Here is a 13142-nt window from a genome sequence, read left to right as displayed (position 1 = left end):
ATTCTTCAAAACAAAGCTGAGAGCTGCCTTCTTTTCTAGAAACAAATGCCTGCAGGATGAAATGGGGACTCTTACGTTTGATGGAACCAGCTCTCAACGTCTAGACCCAATCTCATCTCCATTTCCTTTATCACTCTCTTTTCCGATTCTTCTGTTCTATCGAGGAGGACATGTTTCCTATTCCCTGGATATACTAGCATTTGTTATGTGTCTCTGTCTTGACTCAGGTTGATTTTTCTGATTAAAATACCCATCTTTACTTTCTTCCAAGCCTCCGCAAAACCAAGCGCAGCTGAATTTCCTCTTTAAAACACACCGATTTCTCAGTTTGGGTTAATTTACTCTGACATTAATGCCCTTGTGCCAATGTGGCTTGTTGCATAGAGAGAAACACATAATACTGTATATTAAATATTTGCCCATCTGCCTCACCCTTTGAACTAAAAGCCCTTTGGGGGTTAGGGTTAGATTCTTCATCTTTACATGACCAGTCCTTAGCAGGCTATTTGGTATAATAAATATGATGATGATGATGATGATAACAACAACTAACATTTATTGAGTTCTAACAATGTGGGAGGTGTTACTCTAAGTTCCTTATTTGCATCAACTCATTTTATTATTCTCATACACTTAAGGGCTATATAATTGTCACTCTATTTTTGCAAATTAGAAGAGGAGATTGGAGAAAGGAGTAGTAACTTGCTCAAGGTGATACAAAGTAGGTTCTAAATTATTGCATTTTTGTTAGAATGTGGTGAGCTCTCCCTCTTTTTTCTTTCTAAAAGATTTATAGAAGGAACAATGCATATTGAGATGAGAAATTAGGGGGAAAACAAAGCTACCCAGTCCATTATAATCTAGTTGGGTGAGGACTATACTAGAAAACACAGATTGTTTTAGAAGTCTTCCTTTTGCTAGCGAAAAGAAATAAAGTGAGTTGCTGTATCTACAAATCTGTAAGAGTAGGGACATAAGGCACAATAGTCCTGTTATACAAAATTTTTCCTGAAAATAAAAATTATACCGCTTTAGAAATGATTTAATATGTGATTTGTTTGCCTAGAGGTAGTAGTTATCTATATAATAATGAGTTATGGATGTGAAAATCTCATGAAATTTATGTACATATATACACATCACTATTTCAGTACATCTTCAAAGGTACTTTAAATTAAGATGCCAGAACCTACAGCTGATATTATCCCCCAATGCAAGGTAACCCATGTTTAGAAGGGCCTATTTGGGTTAATGGTCTGCTATCACTGATTTTAAATTCTTTATAAGTTTTAAACCACACACTCACATTCTAATTTTACACCAGGGCCCATGAATTATGTAGCCACTACTGGATAAAGTTATTTTTTAATTCTACAGCCCATGGTGCCTGGCATATACAATGACTTCCCATGAAAAATCAGTCTTTACTAATTTTTTGAAGGGTATAACCCCAAGTCCTATTTTTTTCCAGTCTGTCATGGACACTGAAACTAACTGTAAAATTCAATGCATCTTTCTTTATGAGCTTAGGTCACACTCAGTTGATGAGCACTGTATTAGGGCTCTTCCCATCATTGGTCCATTTCTCTGTGATTGTACTTCTGATAGAATGCTGGCTATGGACAGTTGTTAATTTGGAATGCAGAGATATTTCCCATGAATAATGGACCACAAAGCTCAATAAGGGACATTAGATTTGTTGTCTCTTTCAATATGGCAAATAATGGTATCAGCTGACATACTGTATCACTAACATTCTCCAGAAATTCACCTACTGAAGCTCTAATACCCTTTTTTCCTTCTTTTTCAGATTGTTTGAACTCCAGACGGACCAACACCAGATAAATTATGAATGTTGAACAAGATGACCTTACATCCACAGCAGATAATGATAGGTCCTAGGTTTAACAGGGCCCTATTTGACCCCCTGCTTGTGGTGCTGCTGGCTCTTCAACTTCTTGTGGTGGCTGGTCTGGTGCGGGCTCAAACCTGCCCTTCCGTGTGCTCCTGCAGCAACCAGTTCAGCAAGGTGATTTGTGTTCGGAAAAACCTGCGTGAGGTTCCAGATGGCATCTCCACCAACACACGGCTGCTGAACCTTCATGAGAACCAAATCCAGATCATCAAAGTGAACAGCTTCAAGCACTTGAGGCACTTGGAAATCCTCCAGTTGAGTAGGAACCATATTAGAACCATTGAAATTGGGGCCTTCAATGGTCTGGCGAACCTCAACACTCTGGAACTCTTTGACAATCGTCTTACTACCATCCCGAATGGAGCTTTTGTATATTTGTCTAAACTGAAGGAGCTCTGGTTGCGAAACAACCCCATTGAAAGCATCCCTTCTTATGCTTTTAACAGAATCCCTTCCTTGCGGCGACTAGACTTAGGGGAATTGAAAAGGCTTTCATATATCTCAGAAGGTGCCTTTGAAGGTCTGTCCAACTTGAGGTATTTGAACCTTGCCATGTGCAACCTCCGGGAAATCCCTAACCTCACACCGCTCATAAAACTGGATGAGCTAGATCTTTCTGGGAATCACTTGTCTGCAATCAGGCCTGGCTCTTTCCAGGGGTTGATGCACCTTCAAAAACTGTGGATGATACAGTCCCAGATTCAAGTGATTGAACGGAATGCCTTTGATAACCTTCAGTCCCTAGTGGAGATCAACCTGGCCCACAACAATCTCACATTACTGCCTCATGACCTCTTTACACCCTTGCATCATCTAGAGAGGATACACTTACATCACAACCCTTGGAACTGTAACTGTGACATACTGTGGCTCAGCTGGTGGATAAAAGACATGGCCCCCTCCAACACAGCTTGCTGCGCCCGGTGTAACACTCCTCCCAATCTGAAAGGGAGGTACATCGGGGAGCTCGACCAGAATTATTTCACATGCTATGCTCCTGTGATTGTGGAGCCCCCTGCAGACCTCAATGTCACTGAAGGCATGGCAGCTGAGCTAAAGTGTCGGGCCTCCACGTCCCTGACGTCCGTGTCTTGGATTACTCCAAATGGAACAGTCATGACACACGGGGCTTACAAAGTACGGATAGCTGTGCTCAGTGACGGTACATTAAATTTCACGAATGTAACCGTTCAAGATACAGGCATGTATACGTGTATGGTGAGTAATTCTGTTGGGAACACTACTGCTTCAGCCACCCTGAATGTTACTGCAGCAACCACTACTCCCTTCTCTTACTTTTCAACTGTCACAGTAGAGACAATGGAACCTTCTCAGGATGAGGCACGGACCACAGACAACAATGTGGGCCCCACTCCAGTGATTGATTGGGAGACCACTAATGTGACCACCTCTCTCATGCCACAGAGCACAAGGTCCACAGAAAAAACATTCACCATCCCAGTGACTGACATCAACAGTGGGATCCCAGGAATTGATGAGGTCATGAAGACTACCAAAATCATCATTGGGTGTTTCGTGGCCATCACACTCATGGCGGCAGTGATGCTGGTCATCTTCTACAAGATGAGAAAGCAGCACCACAGGCAAAACCATCATGCTCCGACAAGGACTGTTGAAATCATTAATGTGGATGATGAGATCACAGGGGACACACCCATGGAAAGCCACCTGCCCATGCCTGCTATCGAGCATGAGCACCTAAACCACTATAATTCTTACAAATCTCCCTTCAACCACACAACAACAGTTAACACAATAAATTCAATACACAGTTCAGTGCATGAACCGTTATTGATCCGAATGAACTCTAAAGACAATGTACAAGAGACTCAAATCTAAAACATTTACAGAGTTACAGAAAACAAACAATCAAAAAAAAAGAGACAGTTTATTAAAAATGACACAAATGACTGGGCTAAATCTACTGTTTCAAAAAAGTGTCTTTACAAAAAAAAAACAAAAAAGAAATTTATTTATTAAAAATTCTATTGTGATCTAAAGCAGACAAAATGATGTGTATTCCTCAGAACCTGTTTTTGCTGCAGTTATTTACTATTTTCCCACATCTCGTCCCTCCCTTCCCCAATTGCCATATTTTTCATAGATCTCAATTCCCTAAAGAACTGGTCTAGGAAATTTTGTAAGAATTCTGTTACACTTTGAGATTTTTATGGTGAATTCTAGTGGTGAGATCCAGTCTATTTTGTCTCTCTCGCTCGCTCTCTTTTATTTTCTTTTTTCTTTTTCCCTCATACCCTTATGAAGTAGTCCAATGGGGAATGCAATATTAGAAATAGATTTTTAAGAAAGAACAAGAAAGAAATGCAAGATCTTATATTTTTCATGTAATAATCTGTTCTGTATTTATGAGGAGGACCATTCTATGGAAAAGAAAAGTAAAACAAAGTAAGCAAACAACAGATTAATTTACATATGAGCATCTATAAAACCCATGACTTTTAAACAACTCTAGAACCAGAATTTGTAGTTCAAAAGCTTAAAATAAGATTATAAATAAAATATTGTTGGTTTTTCTGTAACCTGGACACAACTCATTTGTAGTTTGGCTCAAATGTGAGAAACATGAAGGTTAACTAGATTTCCTACTTTCTAAGAAAGAAAATACAGGAGTATTCTTTAGTCCCAGTGTCAATCTCTACAGGATCCTGCTTCAGTAGTTAACTTGAACTTCAGATCAATATTCAAGGATGTTGTGGTATTTTTTTTCCCTCTGATTAGAATTACCCTTTATAGAATGCTCAGATTTCAAAAACTGATTTTGTGATATAAATTCAATTCCACTTGGAAGGAAGTATCACTATAATTTAAATATTGTCTCCTAAATAAAATTCCACTGACCAGAGGAAATATGATCATAAAAAGGTAGAAGTATTCTACCTTACCTGATGTTGAAAGCAAATGTTTTGATTCTGAGTTTTAGCAAATTCAGTTCAATTTGACAATAATTATTAAAGACCTACTATGTGCTAAATAATAATTTGGGTATTGTGGGTACACAAATGATAAGACTTGGTTCCTGTCCTTGACTCATTCCCAATCTATATAGAAAGACAAGAAAAAACATCTCAGTTTATTGCTGGGTGTCAGCTCTAATTTCTGCTAGGTAGAAAGCTATATATTAGGACTCTGAAATTTCAGAAAATCCGGTTATGTTATTATAGAAACACCCTCATGTGGTTCATCCCATCCTTTTGAAAGGGTTGAATTTCTTCTTCCATAAGCTGATTGCTTAGCTTCAATGAAGTATGAATATAGATTTGCTCTGAAGGACAAATACATACTAGTAGATAGCAATACTAATACAAAGATAATTTATTAAGGGTGCTTTTTAAGGAACTAGGGAAATTTGAGATAAGAAAACATATACAAACTTCCAAGTAAAAAAGGAAATTGCTGGTTGTACACCTCAGTTCTCTCCTGATATTTTAATATATTACGTGTGTGATTCTGTCTCATCTATGTGAAGCAAAATTACTATATAAAAAAATCTCATCACTGGTCTTGAAATTAGCCACCAAGATGGTGAAACAAGGATCGACAAAGCTGAAGAAAGCTTCAGCTCCTAATGGATGAAGAGCTTGAATACTCACATTTAATTCTGCAGGCGGGATCTCACGCCAGGGTTTTGTGGTCTCCAGGTGTGAAAAACCAATCATTACCAGCAAAGTAGGTCAGAGAAATGGAGGAAGGGATAGTAAATGAATGGGAGCATACAAAAGTCTTGATTCTATTTTTCGATCACTCATTCTCTGACATTTTTTTTTATCTCCTCCCTCCCTTTGTCAGAAATGTAATTCAGATTTGCTTTAACTGTGGAGAAGATCCAAGAAAAGAAAGAAAGAAAAAAAGAAAAAACACGTTGGCTGCCATTTGTTGGTTTATTTAGTATTGAAAATTCTTAATACAGTATTTCTAAGCTGCAGAAATCACACACACACACACACACATGCACGCACGCACACACAGAAAATATCTACAATGGTATCAAAGGCAAGTATAGAAAAGAGAGATGTAAGTTAAGAGGTAAAAGGATCTCTTTTGTTTTTGCCTGCCTTTTTCAGTTTACTGACTCACCTGTTTAATTATTATTAGTTTCTTTTGAGTTCATAATTTGTATGTGAGTTTAATCCCAGTAAGTGATTACCCTTGGCTGAGAGGGGCAACTCTGCAGCTACACAAATTCTATTAAACAAAATAAAAGGAGAACTTGTACTAAAAAATATAGGTTATAATCTATAGCATCTGATTCAGCTTACCAGCGGATTGTCATAGTCTGAACAAACACATTTTGGAGAATAATAATATCTTGATGTAAGATTTAAATGAGGCAAGTTTGACTTCTACAGTAAATTTAGAAACTCTCTGACAAAGGTCCTCAATGCAGGTTTTGGGACTGGAGGATGGAGTGCTGTGTAAATATTATTAGGAGAAAACTGAAGTGAATTCTAGATCTTTTCTGACTAACCACCTGTCTGTATTTGCTCCTCAGTACAGTAGCTCCTGACTAAATATCTTAGAAATACACTGTGGACTTACTTGGATCCCAGAACATGCTGCTTTACATATGTGAGATATTCATATAGGAAAACACAATCCCATGTCCATTGTCCACTGCTCTATTTTATTCTTTGTAAGGACAGCTATATGGCAGTATTCTGAAATATGTGCACCAGAAATATGCCATTTGCAATTATTCAAATGAAGGTAACACAAATGTGTGTGTGTGTGTGTGTGTGTGTGTGTGTGAGAGAGAGAGAGAGAGAGAGAGAGAGAGAGAAAGAGAAAGAGAGAGTTCTACTAATGGTATGCATATTGCTTAGAGAAACATTCAGAGATGGTTTAGAAAGAAGATTCTTCACATCTTTTTCTGTTGGAAAATATCACCCTTTATATCTGACTATGACTGAGGTCTCAAACTTTTTTGAACATGTCCATGTACATTTGCATAGGCCAAGCGATAGAAGGATTTGGTACAGCTTACACAGACAGGCACCGATACAGTTAGCAAATTTCCCTCAGATTCCAAATATTCTAGAATTGAATATCATCTTTTAAAAGATTAAAATAAATCATTTTAATGTAAAACAGTGTTCAATTGTTTTAAGGAAGAAAATATTGCTAGTTTTGATGATTACTTTTTAGGCCTTATAAACAGAGTTTAAAATTAGAGTATTCTTTTGGAACTGTGTACCATGAAATTATCAATATAGATGTACTAGAAAATAACTTCAACAATGGAAGGTTTGTTTCTCTTGAAAAAAAAAAAACACAAATAAAACACTGTGTTTAAAATAGGACTTACTGAAACATTAAAAAAAAATTAAGTGGTAGCACCAGAGTACCCAACATTTCCAAGGTAAATATTTACCAAGGTAGAAAAAGAAAATCCTGTCTTTCATTCTTTTGGAATAATTGTCAATACATTTAGGTAACTAAATGATTTAGATAAGTACATAAAACTACAGTACTCTGTAGGAATATACATTTTAAATAATGTGTTAAATTGCTTATTTGGTGCTTCACTTACTAGTTTGAATAATGTAATTATTAAATATCACCAACAAGGGTTGGGATGTAGTTTGGTGGTATAGCACTTGCGTGGAGTACACAGGCCATGGGTTCAATCCCCAGAATCACCAAAAAGAAAAACACCAATGACACAATGTATGAGTGCCTGTGTTATATGTCATACTCTTCTAGGAAGCCATTTATATTTTTAAAATAAGATATGACTGCACAGAGACAAATCTCTTTAAGATATGTGTTCACAAAACTATATATGCATCATTGTATTTGATTAGAATTTGATTTCTGTACAACAGCTTCTTCTGATAAGAGTAAGTCTAAAAACACACCTTCCAAAAATCCAGGTACCTGATAGTCTTTCTTTTCTTCCGCTAAGAAGCATGAATTCCTGAAAACTCTGTCTGCGGTAGGAAACAGCTGTGACACTATTATCTTCCTATGCTCTATCAGGATACAGAGCAAGATGCATCAGGTTTTATGAAAAAAAACTTCTAAAATTAATATAGCATACTGTCAATTAGGATCCAAATTTAGATTCTGAATGAAGCAGTCTCACAACATATGTCATGTTGTATCTTGACATACGGCTGACAGAACATCTAAGATTTCAACTTCAGCATCATTTAAGAAATATATTCAAATAATATATAAAATATATGGCTGCATTTTATAACTAGTGTTTAGCAGTAGTAAGTATAGCTACTGTTTATTTTGCTTTTCCGAAGGATAAATAAAAAGACAAAAAATATTTCTGAAAGACAATAAATGAAGCTATTTTAATCAGGCACCTGACAATGGAAAAAAAAAAATTATTTGTTTTGTGAATTTTGTGCTGTGCAGTAAGTGAGAATATCCATATATCCTCTGCACAAAAGCAGAAAGCAAGAACTTAAAAACCTGCAGACCATGAAGCCTTATCTTTCAACATTCCATTTAATAATTCAATTTTCACATTTATTAATGCTTCACTTGATTATATATTTGACACTGAATTACTGACGATGACTTGTTCAAATAACATCAATTCTACCTTTATTTGGTTACCAGAAATAGTGAGCATAAGTTTTATATCCTGATGAATGGGAAGATACAATAATATTTAGAGGTGCTGATCTCTGTGGTAACACATTCTGATTTAAGACCTGCAACCTTGAGAACTTGCTGGAACATTCACCTAGTTCAGTCCTAGTATTTATTATGGAGAAAACTCAATATGGGTACCCTTAACATTTATTGTGTCAATATGTCAATAAGATTTCAGAGTGACAATCAGTGAATCTTCTTACTTCAGTCCTTAGTTCTACATTAAAAGAGGTAAAAGCAAAATGGAATTTAGCAATTGCTATTTAAGCACAATTGCTAGTTTTATAAAATATACAGTTCTTGAAGAGAAATACGTAAAACCCCAATCTTACTAAATATATAAAAATATACACAGAGTAATTATATTTTATGGTATTACTTTTTATGGTAGCTACTATAAAATTTTTAAGTCCAATAGTTTGTAATACTAGGAAAATCTTGTTTTTTTTTTTTAAACTAATGGAATCATTATGAAAACTTAATAAAATTTGTAAAATGCCTCCAAGTTAAATGTTGAAATGGACTTGCAAGTCTCATGGCTAGTTCTATTTAAAAAAAAATAAAGTTTTACAAAATGAAGGAGAGAAGTAATAAAGTTTCTCTTTCCAGTAGCCCTCAAGCAGGCTAACTCATGCTGAACGATGTTTCTCAGCATAAACGGAGAGCTAGAGAATGAACTTCAGGTAATTCTGACCTTAAAAATACTATTGTAGCTACGTATTCACACCTGAAACATTGCTGGAGAATCTTGCATACAAGTCATTCTACAAATAATTTATGGCAAAGTGTCTGCTCAATCAGGGTTTTCTTTGTCAGTACCTGTCCTTCTGTACTTCCATATGTAGGGGGACATTTTATCCATGGTGTTAATTTCTCAGCATGTTTTCCAAGGCAACTATAAAATCAGAATCTGTTACTACTGCTCAACATTTAATTATGCAACTTGAAATTCAACTCTAAACAAAACTGGGGCAACTCTCATAGGCAAGTAAATTTTCCCTGGCCATTGTAGGAGTGCTGCCTCTCTTTTATTCTAATTTTATTCCCACTTGAAAGATCTGATATTTTTATTCAGATTAATACAACTTCTACCTCAAAGAAAAAAGAAAGAATTTCATAATATTGAAAAATGCTTAGAAAGCTAAAGGTTACATATGTGAAAAAATATATTGATAGACTGTTACGAAAGACAGTTGTACATGTACATATGAAAAGTATATGCTGAGATAAAATATTATTTATTGAAAAATATTACTTTGTTTTTGACATTGTGATTAAACCCCTACACAACTCAATTTATAATAAATTCTGAGACTTATCTACAATTATTTGAAAGCCATTTTAATAATCATAGCAATCATTCATGTTAAGAAGTAAAAGAAAAAGCAATCCAGAATTCTATTAACGTCAGAAATAAACTCTGGTCTCCCAAAATTAGTGGGATTCCATCAGGCATTCAAAAGAAATTCAAAAGTAAAATTAGTATCATTTATGGCTTAGAAAGTGCTTTCATCTGTTTTCTCATTTGTCGAGTCTTCAAAGAATGGTAGGTGTGTTTTAAGTTCAAGTATCAAATATTTCCTGCATGATGTATTTTTCAGTATGTAGGATTATTAATGCTTTGAAGTTATAAGCAAAATATATAGAAAGAAAGGCCTTGCCTATAGTGTGCCTATAGTTTTAACTCTTTAGCCAACTGAGGCAGGAGGACCTTGAGTTCAAGGGAACCCAGGGAAGTATAGTGAGACCCTGTTTCTTACTTAAAAACATATATGTACATATATGTTTTTATATGTGTACCTACACATATATAATACACATACATACATACATACACACGTGTACATATGTGTTGGTGAACGCACACATATTCATGCATGTGTATATGTGTGTCTGCATATATACATGTATGTATGTGTATAGAGAGAGATATAAATATAGATTGTAGATATATATATATATATATATATATATATATATATATATATATATATATATCTCGCTATAATTTTCCTGTATAAACCCCACAGCAACCTCCCACCCCCACCCTGCAAACAAGGAAAGAACACTAAAGAACAGAAAGAAAGAAATAGAAAAAACAAAGAAATGACTAGATTATTTTTATATTAGCATGGATTCAGTTACAGAGTGAATATGAAATGAGCAACCTAAATATTGCCAAGCACTGTTTGAGGCTTTGAATACACAGAGGTGAACAAAATCAAGTTATGTTCCACGAGTTAGCATGGTTATTTTGATGACCTTGGCCTGGATCTTCCTGATGTTAGCACTGAAAATCCTGCTGCCTGAAACTTCTTATTGAAATGGCTCTTCAGTCTCTTCTGAACCTTACTTTCTGATCATTGTCACCCTGATTCCCTGTTTCACATTAATGTGCTTACCTCATTGTTAATGGCGATGCCAGATATTATTGACCACAGGTAACCAGTGGCTAGAACACCTATTTCTAAATCAGGCAAGGTTATAATGAGTTCAAATGCTAGTGATATCAAATGTCCTGGAATGCTTTCTAGATAACACTGTGCAATCTGACAGTAGAGAAGGCACAGCTCACCCTCAAGAGGAGTTCAAAGGTGGGGATGTCACAATCACAGTATCATCTCCACCATTTGGAAGAAAACTACATGCATTTCTGACAGTGCTCACAATGCCCCATAAGGTAGGCCACATTATTTCCATTTTAGGGATGAATAAATTGAAAGAATTATCTCCACTACACAAAAAAGAGAAAGAAATCCAAGGGCAAAAGAATTGTAGAATCCAGATGGCTACAGCAAGCCTTGTTTTAGCAATGGCATTTATTGTTCAGAACAGAAAATTGTTAACACTCTCCTCAGAATATTTCATCTCTTGTGTTCTATTAGATCCTGTTCTCCTAGGAAACAGCCTTCTCTCTGGGGATACATTTTAGTAATTGATGTTAGTTTATTCTTGTTCGTTCAGGTTGACTAATGAAATTGGAAGGTTGACACCTCTGAAGCAGTGGCTTGGTTAATGTGGCAATGTTTAAAATATTTTTGTATTGACTTTTATTGAATTTCACAGAAGGACGTCCGATAGAAGACATTATGGATCAGCTAGCATTCAAAGATGAAAATAAATCAATCAAATCTATTTTTATCACAATTATTCAGTTTTAGGCGTTTTATTTTTAGAGCTGCATTATGACTCAGTTTTTTTTATGATTCACTTTAATATTCTAATCAAATATCACTGATGGATATCTCTAACACAGTAGCAAAAGGATCATATTTCAGTCCATTTTCATTAAAAATTCCTCCTTACTAACCTCAGTATTTTCTTACTATTCCATTATGTAAACTGTTTTCCTAAAGTCAATAAAATTTTTGAATTCATCCTTTTCAGAATAAAACATGCTATTTAAAGTTTTGTAACGTATTTAAGAAGCCACCGTTAAACTAACATTTTTTTTTTTTTTTTGTTATGTGATAAGTAGCTAGAAGTGAAGAGGGAAAGAACAAACATAACTCTAAAAGACAAAGGATTTACTTCTAAAAATCAAGGGTTCTAACAAATAATGCTCATTAAATTTTAAAAAATTTTCCCTGCCAACATCTCTTGACAAATTTGATCATCTATACTTCAATATTTGTTAGTTTTTATTCTTTGTAAAGCATTACGTTTGATAAATAATAATTCCAAAATGAAGATACCATAAAATTAATGAAGAAATGAGAGAATTATTTTATTAATATGAACTAGCATTAAAACTGGATAGAAATCTTTCTTTCCATACAATGCATAATTTGCAGTTTTAAGAACATGACACTAGCTGTAAGCCTTTTAACATGGAATGAGTGGTTTGTTTTAAATCAGACCAAATGCAATGTTTTTAATTCATAAAAACATTTATTTGTGGAAACACCCAATGAGTGTTTGTTCCTTGCCAACAATTATAAAATTGTTGAGAATACAAAGAATAAGGATGCAGTCTTTTCTTTCAAGAAGCTTGAAGTATTAAAATACTGTATGATAAAATTGGAACAGGCAGCACATTGCATGTTGCAGAGAGAAGATCAACAAACAAGGACTGTGTGATTGGGGAAGGAGAGTCAGGTTTGCTTCCTATATGAAATGATACCTGGGTGGAGACCTAAGGGATGAATTGAACTTAGCCAGGTGATAAGAGAGGAGATACCAGCTTTGTCAGCACAATGTACAGCAAAGTTAAGGAACAAGCAACATCATGTGCTCTAACTATAACTGTGTTGGTGTTTCTAGAGCAAAACATGCAACTTAAAGATTGGTAAAGAAAAAGCTATGATAATGATCAGATACCTTCCCATGGTTACTCCATTGGATTTAGCTTATTGATGATGATGAAGTGTAAATATTTTAAGTACTTGAGTGACATTATAAGAATTGAGCTTTGGATAAGATACTTGCATGAGAGAAAAAGAAACCTCTAAGGTTAATAAAACTGAGGCAAAGTGGGAGGGTGTCTCTACTTCAGGAGCAAGTAGAAAATAATCAGGATGTGTTGAAACCTCAAGTAAAAAGCCCTGTTACTTGACTAACTGTCTCATTGAAAGAG

The 13142-nt window shown here is 35.2% G+C and overlaps 1 protein-coding gene across 1 annotated transcript; it reads left to right on the top strand.

The window, feature by feature from the left end:
* The first annotated feature begins 1852 nt into the window (after nucleotides 1-1852).
* Nucleotides 1853-3854, top strand: Lrrc4c (leucine rich repeat containing 4C). Its single transcript, XM_076844350.1, has one exon. The coding sequence runs from the start codon at nucleotides 1853-1855 to the stop codon at nucleotides 3773-3775; it is 1923 nt and encodes a 640-aa protein (XP_076700465.1). The 3' UTR covers nucleotides 3776-3854.
* The last annotated feature ends 9288 nt before the right edge of the window (nucleotides 3855-13142 follow it).

This window comes from Callospermophilus lateralis, chromosome 2, assembly GCF_048772815.1.
Source record: "Callospermophilus lateralis isolate mCalLat2 chromosome 2, mCalLat2.hap1, whole genome shotgun sequence".
In the NCBI taxonomy this organism is placed as follows: domain Eukaryota; kingdom Metazoa; phylum Chordata; class Mammalia; order Rodentia; family Sciuridae; genus Callospermophilus; species Callospermophilus lateralis.
The sequence above is the reverse complement of the archived record's forward strand: the minus strand, read 5'-3'. Positions and strand labels throughout refer to the sequence as shown.